The 20,323-nt window shown below is 39.7% G+C and overlaps 1 protein-coding gene and 1 non-coding gene across 2 annotated transcripts in view; one reads left to right on the plus strand and one right to left on the minus strand.

The window, feature by feature from the left end:
* Positions 1-1,529: 1,529 nt before the first annotated feature.
* Positions 1,530-20,323, minus strand: part of Slc24a2 (solute carrier family 24 member 2) — a 208,259-nt gene continuing 189,465 nt past the window's right edge. Inside the window, exons 6-8 of the mRNA XM_071600394.1 lie at positions 11,715-11,804; positions 7,133-7,299; positions 1,530-2,208 (exon numbers count right to left, since the gene is read on the minus strand). Coding sequence (XP_071456495.1) covers positions 1,959-2,208; positions 7,133-7,299; positions 11,715-11,804 — 507 coding nt within the window. The 3' untranslated portion in view covers positions 1,530-1,958. The remainder of the gene's footprint in view (positions 2,209-7,132; positions 7,300-11,714; positions 11,805-20,323) is intronic.
* LOC114104490 (small nucleolar RNA SNORA20) lies at positions 14,375-14,467 on the plus strand. Its single transcript, XR_003584849.1, has one exon. It is a non-coding gene; the product is annotated as a small nucleolar RNA SNORA20 (small nucleolar RNA).

Raw genomic sequence — 20,323 nt, forward strand, 5'->3', positions numbered from 1 at the left:
AGGTCACTTGACCTTTATCTTCAACTATGTGTTCTGCATCCTATCTTCCTATGTCAACACAACACAATCAGAGCAGGCCTCAGGCACATCACAAGCTGAAGACATGAACATGTGTGGTGAAGAGCCCCATGTATGATGTTGTCGACTTTCATATAGGCTGGGCACAGAATAATGGACCATCCTCTGTTTACTTTTGCAAATGATTTTAAGGAAATCACAACTTGGGGAAATGAAAGATTCTACATATTTTTTCATCAATTTAGTTTAACCCCATCCCCCCCACTAGTCTTATTTTCTACTGAAATAGACTTGAGAAATCATACAAGGTGGCAAATAGAACTTGGGGGCATTGAATAAACAAAATGAAAAAAAATTCCATGTAAAGTTGAGCAAAATCAGAAAATAAAAACTTGAGGTGACCGGGTTGAAGCCAGCACAAAGAAACTTTGGAATATAGTCTTCAGTGTACTTTAAAAACTAGAAAAAGTCCCATCTGGGGTCCTGATGGGAGGAGAGACATGGACATTGCACAGGCTTTAACCAAATCCTTGAAATAGGACCCAGAAATCTACCTGGGGTGCACCAAGTGTGCAAATGCCTTTGCAAACATCTCAAAGCTGCCTCCAGCCAAGTAGTGTTGATCAGAGTTGATTTAGATCTATTGGGAATAATGATTCTTAGACACTGAAGCCCTTTATGATCACATTGGACAATGATTTAAGGAGCCATGATGCCCTTACATTCCCATTAGGTGGCAAATCCCACTGAGCACCTCTACTGGATGGTGTTTCTTATCACACATCAAGGCTCTCCTGGCAGGTGTTTGACTTATATGTGAGCCCTTAGCATCAAAATATGTCTAAATGGTAATCACAGCTAAAACTGCCCTCCTTCTTTCGATGATAATGGGACATGCATTGGAACAATATAAGTTCAGTTTATATAGTTTTGCTGTCCTAGAAAAGTACTAATTTGGTCTGCAGTCATATTTTCTACTTGCATGCTGGGGCAATATCAGAAAACAACAAAACAAAACAACCCAACCCTAGTCACCTCCCTCCTGTCCCCAAACCAGTATTCACCCAGTCTTGGTTTTATCTCTGTCGGTCTTAAGTACTCAGAATGGGTATGCAGAACAGTCTTCCCTGTATGATTAGTGCAAATGGTTTGGAGGGCTCAACTCGCGGCTCCTCCAGATTCTCTCTGCTAAGCCCTCCTCCCTACAAGCAATTTTCCTAAACCATCCACCTTGTTAGGCAGGATCCCGGTAAATTGAACATAGGCTGAAGGTGACAGCAACACCACCTTTGTCTGTGGATTCCATTAGATCACCTCTTGCACCTAGAGGTAAAGTCCAGACTGAAGGTTGAAGGTTGATGCCCCTCTTCAAAAAGGTACTGTAAATATACTAGAGCTATCCCTGAAAAGATGCATTTATACTTACATGTATATATATATATGACTTTGTATATATATATATATATATATATATATATATATTTATATAATTTTTCTTTCTTTGTGTTTGTGTACAGTTATGTATTAATCTATAGGTATGCAAAGAGAGGAATAATACAGGAACAGGCAGGATTTGTGTGCTCGTGTGTGTATATTTATAATATGTATACTTTATAGGTGTATATGTAGCCTCTGTCCTTGTTTGCTTCCTTACAACGAATGTACCTCCGGCCAGCGAGGAGTACCTGTCAGTGGTGAATGGAGGGATGCCCCATGGTCACGGTTCTTTTTGTCTCTTACGTGGAGTCATTTCTGTAGGCAAGGGTGAAGAGCCTGTGAAGTGAAGGGTCCCATGTGAATCCATCCCTCCTCCAATCCACCAAGGAGGGACACTTGGCTGGGGCTGTGTGCCAGCTGCCTCTTCTCAGGAGGCCAAGGAGCCTAGAGCCCAGAGCAGGAAGGGACCATCCACGCTGTTGGTCCACGATATGGCTTTTCCGCTAGATGGAGACGGGACACATCAGAATTCTGTCTTCTAGGAGGACGCTGATCACCAGGAACACGAAGTAGAGGCCAAACATGATGAAGCCCAGCACTTTGTTCATCCGCCATTTGCAGAGGGCAATGGAGAGAATGACGAAGAGCAGCATGATGAAGAGGAGGACAATGGCACAGAAGAGGCCATTGCTGCTGACAGCCACTGGCTGGAATCTGTGAATGACGGTGTACAGGAGCCAGGGCAGTGGGAGCCTGGGAGGAAGAAAGGAAGAGCAGGGGAGAGCAGGCAGTCAGGCATGTTGAGAAGGTGCTCATGGATAAATCTACCCCTGAAAAGAGTGTCATGAGATCACATAAGGAAATCAGGTGAACTTTGAAAATGTTTATCTATTTCCTGATCAAATTAGGGAGACCAGAGATTGGTCCTACAGAGAAGCAATATCAAAGGCATGATTCTTGTAGGTGTTTTCTGAATTTGATTTGAAATTTTTTTTGTTTTCTTCCTAATGAAGAGTAAAATTTTGCTCTCAGCCATAAAAAGGTGAACTGGAGGATTTGTACAGGGTGAGAGGAGAAGGCGACAAATGTAGAGAAGGCATAGAAATTGATGGTAAAAAACGGAAAACATTATTTTTAAAAAATGGAGATAAAGAATAACAATGACTTAACAATTTAAAAGCAAGTAAAATTACATGATGCTGGGCGTGGTGGCGCACACCTGTAATCCCAAAGCTTCAGGCAGGAGGGTTGCAAGTTCAAAGCCAGCCCCATCAACTTAGTGAGGCCCTAAGCAATTTAGCGAGACCCTGTCTCAAAATAAAAAATAAAAATGGCTGGAGATGTGGCTCAGTGGGTAAACACCCCTGGTTCAATCCCTGGTACCAAAACCCAACCAAATAACAACAATAAAAAACAAAAACCAAAACAATAACAACAAAAAACCATGATGATGGTGGGGGCTATGATAGGGTATATATAGAATTCTAAAGTTTATCCTGGAAAAGATACTGATATTCTTTTTGATTTAAAAAATGGTCTTTCGGGCTGGGGATGTGGCTCAAGCCGTAGTGCGCTTGCCTGGCATGTGTGCGGCCCCGGGTTCGATCCTCAGCACCACATACAAACAAAGATGTTGTGTCCACCGAAAACTAAAAAATAAATATTAAAAAAAATGGTCTTTCTGAAAAATCTGAAGAATATAATTATCTTACATTTATAAAGTTTAAAAAACTTTATTGTGTATTTCTAAACCTGTTTTCTACCTTTACATTTGATTTTTAAAATCTGATAACATCTTTTGTTTCCCTTCCTGAGTGGTGATTCTAAAACACATCAGGAAAACCAATTGCTAGGAATTATGGTTGTCGATGGTAGGACTCTCTGGGAGGGGAACATGGCTGAAAATATCAGACCCAAGTGGCCTGGGTATCTGCAGGTGGCTGGGTGAAATGCAGCTGGTTCTTCCCATTGAGAGTAATGATGGAATGTTGGCTGGGGAGAAACTGACTCAGCTGGCTGTACCTTCTGTATGGCCAAAGAAAGTTGAGTTTTGACCTGGTCTCAGGGGTATGGAAGAGGAGCTGCCCTTTTGAAACATGAAGTGCTCCAAAGAAAAAGCAAATAGTTTGAGAGAGAAATAATGAGGGTGAAAAAGCAAATTATGCATCTGCCTCTTCTGCTGGAGAGTGTGTAAGAGCAGAGCCCAAGCACTGCATCTTTGAATCACCAGGGCTTGACACTAGCTGGCCCCCACCTGGGTGCATATCTTAAGCAGGGTAATGCTGAAGTGATTGATGTGATGGCCTGGTGGTGATTAGTACAGGCACTTTTCTCTGGCCAGGAGTGCTCACTTCACTGAACCATGTTGGGTTGAGATTCCCCAGGGGCAGCCTGGAACCAGGTGAAATTCCAGTACTTGGCAGGAGAGGACAGTCTTGGTATCCTGGGTTCAGCAATGGAAAGTCAGAAACTGGGAGGGGAGGGCCTGACAATGTTGGTGAACTCATCCTGGTGAGTTCTTCTTCCACATTTCCCATGCCTTTTAAAGAGAAAGACCCCAAACCATTTTACTCTTATTAAACCAGATGTTGTAGTTTGAATCTTGAATTATACCCCCAAAGCACTTGTGTTGAAAGCTTGCTCCCAAGCCTATGACACTAGGGGGAGGTGGTGGAACCTTAGGCGGAGGGGCCTTGTAGAAGGGTTTTAGACCATGGCGGGGTGGGCCCTTGAAGGGGATATGAGGACCCAGTCCTTCCCTCTTTTTCTTTTTGTTTCCTGGCCAATGAATATCATAATCATGTAGCTACAGGCTCAAGCAACAGAGACCATGGACTGAAACCTCTAAAACTGTTGGACAAAATAAACCTTTCTTTCTTTTAAGTTGATTACCTTAGGTATTTTTCACAGTGACAGAAAGTTGACTAACACACTAGACAAACACATGTATGTTTAAATACATACACACACACACACACACACACACACGCATCCAGTTCTGATGAAGTTGAGCTGACAGCACAATAAATAGTTTGTAAACACCCTTTAAGGGAAAATGGCATTTTTCATAATAATTTGAAATGCAGATACAACTTGATTCAGAAAAATGATCATTTCAGTGTTATTTGAGTAGTAAGAAATTGAGGATATCATCTTAAAACTTCCAATGGGAAACTAGCCAAATAGTAAATCAATGTAAGTCAATGTAATGTTATACGGCTATTTAAAATCACAAGTTTATAGTGATATAGAAAATATTCATGAAATAACTTTAAATTTAGGTTTTACTTATTAATTGCAGTGCTAGCAATCAAACTCAGAATCTTATGTGTAATTTAAATTTAGAATAAAAGATTTACATAAAAATAGCAATGCAATTTTATTTGCATAAAATATACACATTTTAAAATGTTGGTGAATTTTCACTGATCTTTATATCTAAATCCTTTATGCATTATTCTATGAGCAAATAGAAAATGCAGGCAATACTATGCAGAAACTTTTACACTCAATGTTTTTGCTAATGACATCACTTAATATATTGGCAATGACATACATTGGTATAAACCTTAGGAAAGAAGCTTTTGGAAAAGAAATATATAAAATATATCATAGTCATTTTAATGTTAAAAATATTTAATCCATTATATGGCTTAAAGGAATTTATCCTAATAAAATAATTAAAAGAAAGAGATTTTCTGCATAACAAAAAATCTAAAAAAAGATAAAAAGATTCTTTTAAAGGATAATGGTTAAGCTGAAAAGCAACAGGATGGAATATTTGGAGGTCTAAAAACATTTAGAAAATGAGTCATGTGATTTACTAAGTTTTAGTAATAAATGCCTCTTTTTGGTATGTACACATGGCTTTGGATGAAAAAAATAAAAGCCCTATAGGAGGACAAAACTGACTGTTCACTAAGAAAACCAAAATATTTGAAAGAACATTAAAAAAATGAACTGTGTTTTAGTAGGTTAGGTGATATTTTTCTTTGGACTCTCATTTGTTGTCATGATCTATATGTAATTTTAGACCAATGAACAAGGAGTGTCTTACAACTTTACTAGAATAGTTATTTTTCAAACACATGGCAAAGATGCTAACTGAATACATAACTTTTCTTAGCTTATAGGATTTTCTTTTTACACTACAAAGAACTTTCTCTTTCTCTCCTTCCTTTTATTTTTTTTTTTTTTAGACAAACATTGACAAAAAGGCCATTCTGAATGTGTAGCCAACAGAGCAAAGAGGTATTCTTTACATTAGGATAATTTCCTTTAAGGCATGTAACTTTGAAGGCATCCATCTGTCAGTCCTTCTGTCCATTCCACAAGCATTTGTTAAGCCACTACCATGCAGTCGGCGATGTGCTAGGCTTTGGTGAGTGCTTGCCCTTGGGAAGTCCGTAGGCTTGTGGGCAGACAGGACCTGACAACAGTACGATGTGCAGAGGGTCTATGGGAGTAAGAGCCCTAGCTCAGACCCACAGGGATTAGAGAAATCAGGATTTGAGCTGATACTGGAAAGGTTAAGAGAGCTTTCCAGGCAGAGAAGCAGGGTGGGCAGACGAGGGAAATTTAACAGGAGAGGGCACATTGGGACTCACTGGAGTTTCAGACAGTGGAAACCCAGGGTGGGGTTTTATGCACAGACAGTGTGGTTGACAGTATTGATTTTCCCCCTCAAATCCCAGCTACTGCATTTACCAGTTGTGTGAACTCTGTGCCTTTCAGTATCCATATCTGAGGAATGGGGATGCTAATATATAACTCCATGATCATTGTCTTAAATGGAAAAAAATGTATGTACAGTATACATGGTGAACATTGTATGAAAAATGATAAATATGTGTTTGGTAATGAAAAGGTAGAAGACAACAATATTCAAGATACTTAAAGAGAACATAGATGCATTTCATTGGATTTCCAAACTCAAGTGTTAAGAGCCCTGCTCTTCTGGGAACACAAGGATAAAATCCTGTGTCTTTCTTTCTCGGGGGACTGCCATTCATGAGGGTCATGAGTGAGCCTACTTTTACTTTTGACAAGTTAATGTGATGGGAGAGATAATATCACTCCTCTCAATTTGGCTTACTATAGAGATTATTCATACCTAGAACTCCAGTGCACTTAATTGTAAGGGGAAAAAACCCTCATTTTCCTACTTCCAAAAAACCTAGACTATCATCACGGGCACAGGTAAACCAATGAAAACATCAAGGCTGCCAACATTTTCCGAGGAAATGGGATGTTTGTGCTGTCTCTGCTCATCCCAATCTGTCTTAAAATCCAAATCTTGCCTGAGGCTGGTCAGGGATATTAACTAGAATATGGAACAAAACCACCGTGAAACTATCAGAGCATCGAAGTCTTGTCTGAATTCTGAAGATTCATAATATGTGGTGACTGCAGTTAAATAAGTGGAATTCTCCTAAAATATTTTCTAAAACATTAATTCTAAATTCAGGTATGTGTTTCTGCTTATCTAGGATGCCTTACTCTTCATTAAGTTCTCTGAAAAATAGAGTTGGTGAAACTGAATGGTCCTCCCAAGCCTTTGTTTTCTGTTGGTACTGCTGAATTTTGGGCTCAGAGAGCCTGGTCATATCTTTACAGACTCTTGGAAGACAAAGCCAGTGATGGAGATGGTATGTACTTTTATGTAGCTCTCACTTACCCTACGGTGATGTCAAAAATATTACTTCCAACAGAGCTGGACACAGCCATGTCTCCTAGCCCCTTCCGAGCCACGATGACACTGGTGATAAGATCAGGGATGGAGGTCCCAGCAGCCAGGATGGTCAGACCCATAATCTCTTCACTAATGCCGATGGTCTCTCCAACCTATATATCAGGACAGGGGAAAACGTAAGTGTTGCAAGTCACAAAACCATCCTAACCACAAACAGTTCACCACAACCCCTTTTAATGAGTTCCTTCTCTGTGTTGTGCTGAGGACTGAGATAACAAAGATGAATGAACTACAATCTATTGCCATAGAGGAGTTTATATTTTTATGACATTCAGACCCAAGAGATCAGCAATTTACGTGAAGATTAAGCAGATAATCTCAAATAAAAAAGAGCCCCAGAGGGCTTGAGTGCAGCCACCATATGGTGTTTCCTAAAACCAAGGCAGGGATTCTGCAAGATTTGAATTATACAAGCCAACTAGACTATTGAACCCAGGGGCAAACAGCACCAAGTCCTGGAATGTGCCCTTCAATTTACCATCAAAGATTAGGGACAGACACTCAGTGTTCCATTTGTTTTCCTTTAATATCTCTTATTGTCTGTACCACTCAAACATTTTTGGATTCCACCATTTCCACAGGAAAATTGATTTGGCGTGTGTTCAGGTTTGGTAATATGAAAAAGCAAAGCTGCTGAGTAGAGGCAACAGCCAAGGAATCAGAGGACCTTGGCCCAAGGTCTGGTTTGGTATCTGTTAAGTGCTTAGTCCACTGCTAACTGTTTCATTGTACAGTGTCTTCCGTTCTTGCTTTCTTACCCATAAAGTGGGGTTGGTAATATCTGCCTTAACAAGGGGTTTGTGGGAACTGAATGATAATCTGTGGAAAATCCCTTCATAAGCAGTACATCACTATCAAAAAGTAAAATGGAGTTCACAGCAATTACATTTTCTTATGGTCTTTGTCTTTTAAGACTGATATTTCTGTTGGGAGGGTTGTTATAGCCTCAGAAGCTCTTCCATTCTTTTGAGCAACTTGTCTTGTTGGGACTTATAAAAATATTGAAAGTATTTTCTGGTGTTGACGAGTTGCAGTTCTGAAAATCTACATAATGCTTTCCATTTGGGCTCCAGCAGCCTACTTGATGACATCTAGAGTTTTTTGAAATAGTTTAAGGATAATGATAAAGGTCTTCAGGGAATAGAATACTCACTTCTTCTATTTTTTTTTTAATTTTCAAGTTTATTTTGGCTCACAATTTCAGAGTTTTTGTTCAAGGTCAGCTGATTCCATAGCTCTGCACCCAAAGTGATGGAGAATATCGTGGCCGAAAGGTATGGCAGAGGAAAGCAGCTCAGGATGTGACAGTGAGAAAGCAGAGAGAGCTCTGCTCACTAAGGTCAAAATATAAACCCCAAAGTCATGCCCCCAGTGACCCATTTCTTCCAGCTACACCCTACCTGTCTATGATTACCACCCAGTTAATCCATTCAAGTGGATTCATCCATTGCTTAGGTTCCAATTCTCATAGTCTATCATCTCTCAACATTCTTGCATTGTCTCATGCAAGTGTTCTTGGGGGACACTGCATATCCAAACCATAACAAATGAAACCTGTGTTTAATTCTAGCACTCCTAATTGTGTAACTTGCGGAAAAATCACAAAACCTCTTACTTCTGGCTTCTTGACCTGTGCAATGAGAATGCTTCTAGTTCTTTTACATGGCCTCTTTTAAAAATATGTGTCCAGAAATTTATAGTCATTGAATTTTGAACACCATCTCTGGGGTTTGAAATATATGCTAGGCACGTACACCCCAGACAAAATTAGTGCCAAATATGCTTTTCTGTCTCACTGCATTATGCTTTCCCAGCCATAGCAAGTCAGTTACCTTTAGCAACCCAACAATAATTTTTGTTATTAAAACACTTTATAGACATGGGTTCAATCTCTAATTTAGTTAGAAAGTTAGCTCTTATCTGGTCTCAGCTGATTTCCCTACATACATAGAATACTTACTTCTGGATCTCCTTTTTTTCATTTATAAGTAACTTCTTGGCTCCTATTAGCTTAAAAGCATAGTTGGGAGCTTTATTTATTTTAATGATCATGCCTGCTCAGAAACTGGTGAGCTACCTTAGTTTACTATATGCTTGTGGCACACAGACTTACTGCTTCCCATTAGAAAGTAAGGTCCTTGCCAATAGAATCCTTGGGCTCTATGTCCCTAATTTATAGAGCACAGCCTGGTAAATAGTAGGCTCCGAAGACTTGTTTGCTAAATGAACAAATCAATTCACATATGAAGGTTATTTCCATAGCACGTTTCCCCACTGAATCTTTTAGAAAAAGTTAAATAAAAATTTTGCACAAGAGTACCTTATTTGAGCAAAATGTTCTCCTTGATGTCTTATTTTTGTTATAATCAGAGTGAAATGTCAAAGACTATGAAGATGCTGACTAAATGATTGATGTACTAAGAAATGTCTAATTTATTTAACATTTTAATTTAAATTCTTAGGGAGAATTCTAAAGCAGGGATGGCTTCAAAAACCATTGATATTTGGAGTTTGAGTGCTAATATAGATATGAAGGGCCAGAAATCGATGAGGAGTATGCTGGAATGTTTAAGAGCTGGTTTGGGACAGAGAAAGTCCTGGGTGCATATTTTAGACTGTAATTCTAGGGCACAGGAGCCACCTTCTCTGGCTCTCAGTTTTTTTCATCTGTAACATGGTGTTAATAGCATCACTCAGAGTTGTTATGATGGTTATGCGTGATAATGCTTACAAAGTAAACAATATGGTGTCAGGCATAAAGTAAATGATCACTGAATATCAGCTAGTATAACTCAGACATTACTTATTTTACTCTTCAAATTATGAGACTAGCTATCAGGGTTCTCCCAGCATGGACAAGAGCTAGTTTACTGGGGTCAGCTACAGTGTGGGAAGTCACGTGAATAATGACATTTTCTTAACAAATAAGAATTTTCATTATACATTAAACCCCTGATGAATCTGGGTGGCTCTAGAACTAATTTCACTGAAGAACTATTTTTTTTTTAGGGGCACTGGGGATTGAACTCAGGGGCACTCAGCCACTGAGCCACGTCCCCAGCCCTATTTTGTATTTTATTTGGAGACAGGGTCTCACTGAGTTGCTTAGCACCTCGCCATTGCTGAGGCTGGCTTCAAACTTGCCATCCTCCTGTTTCAGCCTCCTGAGCCGCTGGGATTATAGGTATGTGCCTGGCAAGAATTGTTCTTCATAAGCATGTTTGGGGTACCCATCACTGAAGCTGACTTATGAAGAGCCAGAGGAAAGATGAAGGTCACAGGGATGGGACCCTACCCTGATCAAATCAGGTCATGAAGATTTTCTATGTTTTCTTCTAAACATTTGATAGTTTTTGCTTTTACACTTAGAACCATGATCTATTTGCATATGATATGAGGTAAGGATAAAAGTCAATTAATTTTGGTGCATGGAAATCAGATTTTTCCAGTGCCACTTGTTAAAAGAGTCTAGTCACATATGTTCTTGGCACATTTTATTTCAAATTGCTGTTTTATTTTATGTTAACAATTCTAAGACTATATTAAGCAAAGAATATAAATGGGCAGTTTGGAATTTATGTAGTATATAGTCAAGATTAAAAGGATGAATTCTGGAGTGTCCTGGGTTAGAATCTCAGTACTGCTATTTACTCTCTATGTGACCTTGGCCAATTTTATTATTAGTTTTAAGTTTAACTCATTTACCTGTACAGTGTATATAGTAATAATACCTCCTTCATAGGATTAGAACCTGTGTACAGGTTAATGTCAAGATTATAAAGACTGGGGCTGGGGCTGTAGCTCAGTGGTAAAGCACTTGCCTAGCACCTGTGAGGCACTGGGTTCGATCCTAGCACCACAGAAGAATGAAGGTAGTGTGTTCATCTACAACCCAAAAATATAAAAACAAAAAGATTATAAAGACAAAGAGATGTGAATTGCCCATCTTATAGCACTTCATATAATAATGGTCTTCAAGAATGTGAAACCTTGTATTTTATTCTTTCATTCATGTTTTCAACTACAGTTACTGAGGTCATATTTTGTAATAAGCATTGCAACTGCACTGAGCTTAAAGTGATAACATTGAAAAATATTATTTTTTATTAGCTGAAGCCCAAGGAAGCCATTTAGTCTCTAGGTCCTTTCTTGAGAGTCAGCTATGAAAAGCTGGTGAGAGCCGTGCTGAGTGGCTTGCCCAAGATAAATACCATGAGTCAGGTACAATGTGACCTTCCTCTCAGCCCTGGGTTGGCCTGGCCTCCGGCAGGAAGCCCATTCAGGCTTGCCTTCCTTCATGTGGCTTTCTAGTGGCTATACCAATTTGATTCTAGGCCACAGGGAAAGGTCCAGAGACTAGGGAAAGTTCAGTCCTGCCATGTTTAACTTGTCTGTGTCACACTCAATATTGTTGTGACAGTTTCAGAAAGCAAACACATTGATGAACCAAGTGGCAACCAAGACTGAGAGGACATAAAGCAGATGGGTATCGCTGTCCAGGTCTTACCTGATGCGCCCACCAGACCATCAAATAAGAGAAGGCTGCGATCCAGGTGATTGAGCCAAAGAATGTGATGGGAAAAAATTTCCTTGATGACTGAAAGACAACCAGAGGAGGCAAGAGTCAGGGCTACCAGTTGTGATGAACTTGACAGTCTAATGCTAAAACCACCTGTGCAAACACTGTCCCCCCATTTCCTGCATTTTGGTAAGACTGGCAGTCAAAAGGCCTGAACTCTCTCTCATCAAGTTGCATAAAATTCTCTCTTGGAAATGTGAAATTGGTGGAAGTGGAATGATTGCAATGCTGGTTCCTGGGTTGGAACTCTCTTAAAGAGAATATGTGTTAGTTCCTGCAGTTAGATGTTTAAACACCCTCTCCTCCTGCCCTGTCTTAGGCCTGGTTTCTCAGTCTCTCCTTCCGTCTGTTAACTACATCATATTCTCCCTCCATCTCCTTCCCTCTTTTTAGATTGCTCACAAGTTCATCAGAATAAATTTCTACTGCTTACAAATGTTGAATTCTAATAATCCATATGCCAGAAAACCTATGCAATTAATTACATTAAACAAGAAATGGGAAGACTTAGTATGTTTAAAAATAGACTGGATCATCTTACAGTCCGCATTTATTATCAGGAAAGCCATCCAGGAGGCACTACAGTAGTTTATATAAATTCCTGGTGATGGCTAGTTTCCCAGACACGGGACTCCATGTGTCCGCTGGAGAGGACAGAGGTGGAGATGCCCAACTGGGCTGATCTCCACTGGTGGGCAGGGGCAGGTCAGACCTTGTTGTTGGGAGTGTTTTTTTCTCACCCCAAGCTATATTATGTCTAGTTCTGCTTCTTGCCTTGAACTTTGTACAATCTCAGGCTTCTATTTTGAGCACTTTGAAAGTTTTCTAGGATCATCAATAAAAAATTAGATACCCAAATGCAGTGTTTCATACCTGGCCTCACCACATAGACGTCCAGGCTTGCACTGAACTGTTCTGTAGATGCCCTTTGTGGAATATTTGGAATCTCTCAAAACATGCTCAGACAGCAGGAAGCTGTCTGAGAGTCTCTCACCTATTATTATCAAATACTTTTTATATATAAAAATACTTTTATATATTTCAAAGCTTTCCATATTGAGAAAAAATCCCCTCCTTTTTTTTTTTCACTTTGATAATGTCATCTAGCTTTGTCCAGAGAAAACAAATCCTGGAGTTGACCTGGATAAAAGTAACTCAATTGTCTGAAGGGCTGGCCTGGGGTGGTTACAAAGAACATTTTCTGCCATGGGTTTTTTAAAAAAATGTTTTAATTATTGCATTATAGTTATACATGATAGCAGGGTTCATTTTGATATAATCATACATGCCTGGAATATATATGCTTAAACACCCTCTGCTCCACTGCAGTCCTCAGTGGAGGACTGGTTTCCTTCCAGTCCTGGTTTCCTTCCAGTCCTCCTCAGTGGAGGACTGGTTTCCTTCCAGTTACCTGGTTTCCTTCCCTAGTCAATTTCATTCCATGTTCCTCCCTTTTCATGTATCTCCCTCCAATAGTCTCCATTGCTCCAAACTAGGTTTATGTTCTCTATTAATTTCAAGTTTTCAGTAAATGTTGTTATCACTCACTTAGACCTTAAATTTTATAATCATTGTTTTTCTCTCTAAATGACTGCTGCTTTTTTGGACCATTCATTACCTGGGATGTCTGAAAGATCAAGAGGACTTGATTAAATTGTGGGAGGACATCAGGCCACAGCGAGTAACCAAAACCTTCCCCTTAAGTGCTTCCCTTGTTCCTTCCATTTCTTAGAAGGAAAATATTTTGGGCAAGGACTCAGGTCCCTGGGAACACTTCTATGGGTAATGGGGGAAAAATATTTTTTAAAGGAGACTGAGACACAGCCCTATTTTGTATTTATTTAGAGACAGGGTCTCACTGAGTTGCTTAGTGCCTTGGTTTTGCTGAGGCTGATTTTGAACTTGTGATCCTCCTACCTCAGTCTCCTGAGCTGCTGGGATTACAGGCATGTGCCATAATGCCTGATGAGAACTTCATTTCTGAAGGTAAATTTCTTTAAAGCTGGGAATACAGCTGGATTCTGGAGAGCAAATTTCCTGAGCTTGGGCTAAGAGATCAAGTTTTCCCAACAAGGCATCTAGCTGATTGGACCTCCCACCTCTTCCATCTGGTCATGAATCACTGTCTCAGGGTTCTATGTATTGCAAAGTTTCTGATCTGGGGTCCTCCTGTGTTACAGGGAACAGAAGGGCCCTTCTTGCCATGTGGGGCCACACATGATTTAAGCATTAAACAGTGCTTGATTCTGACCATTGCATGAGGGAAATGAAGAGCTTCTCCCTACTTTAAGGTTTAGCGTCTGTGCTGCATGTCCTGGGAGAGTCTTCATTTCATAGATTTCTCACTTTTCATTTGGCTCACTTACTAAATGTGTAATTGGTATTCATTTTCGTATTTAATTTTTTTTTAACCTTTGCACTTCTGCTCATTGAAGTGACTTCACAAGTCAGAATCAAATCACTTGAATTGATTTCTCATCTGAAAAATGGCATCACTGAACTACAGAATAATCCCAGGCAAAAGGTAGAAAGCAAGATATCTGTCTAAGAACTTAATGAAACTAAATTGAAACAAATCTGTTAGAACTTCTCTCATTCAATACATATGGGATAAAACAAAATTGGGCCATTGTAAATTGAGGTGAAGTCACTTTCATCTCTTCTTCATGGTCTAGACAGTGTTTTGGGTATATATATATATATAAAAGAACTTCTCTCATTCAATATTTAATGCTGTGATTATTAATCAAGAAACCAATTAGTAATTAATGGGTAACAGAAAGTACCTAATGTTATATTAGGGCATCATTAAAAAAGGTTTAAAATCAAATGTGTGAATTTTCAGGGTTTTCATCATAAACTAAGGGTAAGTAAAGGATGGGCACTTACTTTGCACCTAGATCTCCAACTAATGATAAAATTCAAACTTGGTCTGCCTGACTACACTGCATGTATTCCTAACATGTATGTTACACTGATTCTTTTCTAAAGAAAAACCAATCGTGCTCAAAATACACCCAGCTATAGACATAATGATGATGATCATCATAATACTAGGCTCTGCTCTGAATGTCGGAAAATAAAAAAAGCATCAGGGAAACAGAGACTAGCATTCCAGCTGTATGGCCATCTGCCTCTCCAACCTCCCATATTGTTCCTGCTTCAGAAGTTTTGTGACCCTTCACGCATCAGCAGTTTGCCTAAGTGTTTCCCTGTCAAACTACCTTGCCGTGCCCAATCTTACAACCCAGGCATTCCTTCCTCTTTCATATTTTTATGGACCGTTCCCCTTCTTTGGACTCTATGACTTCATTCCAGACAGCACTTCCCTGTAGCACCTGTGAAGCTGTTTAGTTACCAGTCTCATCGAAGGGAGAAAATATCCCTTCAAGCCAAAGTCTAACACATCAATGTATGTTTAGTCTCATCCTGACATCTGTTGGGATAGGCCTTGTACTAATTAGCAAATAAGCAAATTATGTCCATGTGCTGCCTATTCTGTTTCCAATGTAATGGTTTACTTATACAAATGACAGTGAATGTTCTCATTAGAAGCTTTTAGTACACCAGAGTGGTATTAGCTTGGCTTGAAAAAAGTTGCTGGACATTAGCTGGCTGCATAAATTGGCCATATTCATACCCATTTAAATTCAACAAACATTCATTCAGCATCTACTCTGTGCAAGGTTCCAAAGTATATGTTTTTTCCTTGTGGGGGTTGGGAAGAGTGAATGGGGGTCTTGCTATGTTGCCCAGACTGACCTTGAAATAGTGATTCTCCTGCCTCAGCTTCCTGAGTAGCTGGGGTTATGGGCCTGTAATCTACCACACCCAGCTTGGAATATACATATTTAACAAAGTTCCCCACAAAAATCCCGTTAAGATTAAAAGTGTGGCCCCTGGATTAATATGACTGGTTCTGAAATCTCTTCTCACAGATTACCAGTGATGTGTCCTTAGACCAATTACTTAATCCTCTTAAACTTTTATTTCTTTATTTTTAAAATGGTAGAAATATAAAAATCTAGTTGTTCTGAAGATTTTACATACATAAAACGTCTAGCAAAGTGACGGGCACATAATAATTGTAGCGGTTATTAGATTTATAAAGCTTCATTTTATTTTTTAAGGAATGAGGAAACTGACACTTGGGGAGGTGTCAGTGACTGTGGAGACCTGATCTAGAGTCTTGGCTTTGCCTCTTACTTGGTTGATTGTGTTTGGACAAGCTGACTAAACCTCTCTGGGTCTCAATCACTTCATTCTTGCTATAGCTGTGGTTGGCTCATAGTAGGCATTCAATAAATACTTGGCAACTGAATAAATGATAGACATTGCAAATATCTAGCTGTGTTCTCAGATTCCTTTTCAGCTGTAGTGTATTCTGTTTTCATAAATCATGAGATGCATTCCTAAGAACATCCATGCTAGGCCACGAGAGAAGAGAAATTCGGGAGTCTTTATTTTGCTTTTTATTTTCAACTTTTCACCAAAAATATGTTCATATTAAAGTTTACATTTTAGTTGTTTTACTTTTAAAACAAAGTCACTAATTTAAGAAAACTATAAATGTGAAGCTCATATTAATTATGTGAGCTGAATGTGTACGTGATCCAATAAACACTGTCAGGTAATTTGCATATAAATGAAGTGGAAATAAAGACAAGTGGGAGTACTATTTACACTGAAACTAGAAGTATACAATCATGTTTTCCTTGTAATTATTGTTAAGGTTTGGGATGCTTATCTCTAGGAGTAATTAAAAAAACCACTGAAAAGGCAGAGCTGCCAGGCCTCAGGATTGCCAAATATCTCTTCTTAAGTTTCTCCTCTTATTGCTGTTCACGGACATTTTCTCAGGATCTCTTTGTGGAAGCATATGAGGCCTATGGTAGGACTATATAAATGACCACAAGACTTGGCTGCTCTTCTCATCAGGAGGACAGGTCTATCTCCTCACTCTTAGAGTCTGGCCTGGCTTTATGACTTGCTTTGATCAGTAAAATATGGTGCCAATAACAGTGTGTAAATTCCAAACTAGATCTCAAAAGGGCTTTGAAGCTTTTATTCTTGCTGCTCTTGGCACTTTACCATCCTGTGATTAAGTCCAGGCTGGCCTGATCAAGGATTAGAGGCCACATGGAGCAGGGATATACTTCCTGCTCAAATACTCTCATGCTAACCAGCAGGCAGCAGCAGCAGAACTGACTAGCTGAGCCCAAACCAATCTGCCAGTTCAGTATTGTGGGTTAAAATTGCTTGTGGTTTTAAGGTTGGGGTGTTGTGTTATACACCGAAGGAAAGTGATAAACAATCAAATCTAACAAGACTCTTCTGCACTAGCATGATCAAGAGGCATCTTAATGGCCTTTGTATCAACGGGCATGGTTTCTTTCACTTGGCATATCATGTTATATAGAATAATCTACTTCCAAACCAGTATGTTTTGACAATAAACTGGGACTATCCTGGGAAATTTGGGATATAAGTTTACCTTAAATTTGCAATATTTTACCAATGGTTATCTTTGTATTTGTGCTGTCCTTAATCACAGACTGTTTGGCTAACATTTTGCCTTGAGATTTTTCCAACCCTTTATTCACAGTAGAGGAAAAATATGGACAGAGTTGAAAAGTGCCTTTTGTAAGGCTACACACAGGGAACACCCACTGTAGAATGTGGCAGTCAGGAGACCTGGGTACAAGTCCAGCTCCTTTTACTAATGCAGTGAAATAATCTTGCCTTGTAATTAGCTGCATATGAGCATGCCTTTTTTCTTCTACTGAACTTAATAGAAATTGTGAATTTTGTGTCTTTATATCTCTCAAAGGGTCAAGCCCAGTGCTCAGAATATAACAGGTATTCAACAAATATTTGCTGCAAAAGTTTTAAAACAACCAAATATTCCTCATAAAAATCTTATTCCTGCTTGGAATAACACATAATATGTATACTCAGAAAAACACACAAACATTCTAGTTGGTCCATGGTTGGCACTTGGGGAACAATGAGGAGAAGCCCATTGGCCACCTGAGCCCAGGGGACAGGGGCTGGCCCTCAAGTGTGGGCTGCACAGGGAAGGACAAGTTTGTGGTGCAGAGCAGTGCACCATTTTCCTGGATCATTCTCCACAGTATCACAGCATTGGCCACAGCGATTGTCACGATCCAGGTGACTGCTGCCTTGGTTAATTCTGGTTTGTTTTCCAGGAGTTGTTATTGGGGAGTTTTTGATGTTCTCTCACAAGCTTCCTTGACCCTTTGGCACAATACAGGATGAACATTTTGCCTGCCTTTGCTCTAAGAGTCCCGCCCAACCCTGAGAGCCCAGGGCCTGCGGTTATTGGCATCTTCTTCCTGTTCCCACACAGCTTCCTGGTTGCCTCTGTGGTTTGCGCTGACACCCTCTTAGCCAGTCAGCCCTCTTTCCTGTGAGGGCCATGGCGCACTGGGCCATCTGGAGGGATTTAGAAAACCATAGCTATCTCCCTGATTTCCCTCCCTGGGGCAAACAGAAGTTCTGGAACAGCATAGAAATGGAGAGAGAGAGAGAGAGAGAGAGAGAGAGAGAGAGAGAGAGAGAGAGAGACTGATTTAAAAAAATATCAGTGTGATGTAAACCAAGGGCAAAACAAAAAACAACTCCCTCAAAAAAAAAAAAAAAAAAAAAAAAAACCCAAAAAGCCATATACACAAAACAAACAAACAAACAAAAACCAAAAAAACAAATCCCAAACATCTCTAATTATTTGATTGTGTTTTCAGGAAGCCAGGCCTTTGCGTAGGATAGATGCTCTGCAGTTGTGTTTTGCATAAGGAAACCTAAATGCCACCTTAATATTTGGGTTTTGAGTTCTTCCACAAGGGGATCCTTTCCTGGTGTATACTGCATAAGACATGGCTTTCTATCAGGCTGGGTTATTTAAAGTCCAGGCTAATGATTTTTTTTTTTTTTTTTTTGGTACTGGGGATTGAACTCGGGATACTCAACCACTGAGCCACATCCCCAGCCCTATTTTGTATTTTATTTAGAGACAGGGTCTCACTTAGTTACATAGTACCTCACCATTATCGAAGCTGGCTTTGAACTCACGATCCTCCTGCCTCAGCCTCCCAAGCTGCTGGGATTACAGGTGTGTGCCACCTCACCTGGCTAATCCAAGCTAATGAGATGGGATTTTTCTCCTTTTTTTCTCCTTTAAATGAGGAAAGTAGGATCATCAAGGGACTCCTGAAGATTTATGCTAAATTATGCTTGATGTTACCACAGTATTCTATTCCAAATGAATTTAGAAATGATTTTTTTTCCCTGATTCCCACTTTCTGATGTCATGATATATGAAGAGAAGTCATGTGTTCACACAGACCTTGGTCTGAAGCTCAGTTCTATCCTCTAGAAAGTGGGTAGGGGTAAGTCACTTTCTCTCTCTCTCTCTCTCTCATATATATATATATATATATATATATCCACCCTAGAGGTTTTCTGAGATTCCACAATATAACTTACTAAAAATACCTAGTGCAGAATCTGCTGCATGCATATGCTTTTCTTGAGCGGATATGTGTGAAGTGTCATGAAAGAGAGTAGAGCTGTTTCTCCTTTACTTCTCATTAGTTCTTTCACCTCTAGGACATGCACTAATGGCCAGGAACCATTAATTGGCCAGGAACTCAGATTGTACTTTGCTGACCATAAGATAGTGTTGTGTTCACAGCACCCTGTATCTGGTAGATCATCTTGATTATAGAAATGATAATAATAAAGGATGGGGAGGATCACACATGAAGGCATTTTAACTACATAAATGCATTTCTCTAAATTATTTTTTGAGTTAAGTGAATAGTCCATGTATATAGCCAAAAGAAAATTCTAGGAAAAGTGAATCACCCTTCTGTCCAGACCTATAGGTGTGCTTCTCAGAAGTAATCACTATGGTGATTTTAAAATATGGTTGCAAGGTCTTTGACACTCTTATCAAGAGTGTCATATGCTATATGTGACTGATATATTCTAGGTAAACTTTTTTTTTTTAATCTCCACCCCTTTAATCGCCACAGGATGACTGCTTTGGCCAGTAGAGTATAGTTACTATATAACTTCTGAGACTAGGACATCAAAGACCACAAAGCTGCCTTTTGCTTCTGGAACACTCACTCTTGGAGCACTGACCTCTTATGTAAGATATTTGACTATCCCGAAGCCTCCATGCTGTGAGGAAGCCCAAGTCACATGAAGAGGCCATGTTGAGGCATGCCAGTCAACAACCCCAGCTGAACCTGGTTTTTTAATCATCCCAGCCCAGGTGCCAGAAACATCAGCTAATTTGCCTCCAGGTGACTGTAGCTCCCAGCTATGAGTCACCTCAGCCACTCAAGCCTTCCCAGCTAAGGGTCCAGACACTGTGGCACAGAGGCAACCATTCTCCAGTGTGTCCTACTCCAATTCCTGATCCACAGGGTCCATGAGCAGAACAACATGGTATTTGTTTCATAAGTTCCGGGGTGGTTGGTTATGCAGGTCTGGTAATCTGAACAGTC

The sequence above is a fragment of the Marmota flaviventris genome, chromosome 13 (assembly GCF_047511675.1).
Source record: "Marmota flaviventris isolate mMarFla1 chromosome 13, mMarFla1.hap1, whole genome shotgun sequence".
In the NCBI taxonomy this organism is placed as follows: domain Eukaryota; kingdom Metazoa; phylum Chordata; class Mammalia; order Rodentia; family Sciuridae; genus Marmota; species Marmota flaviventris.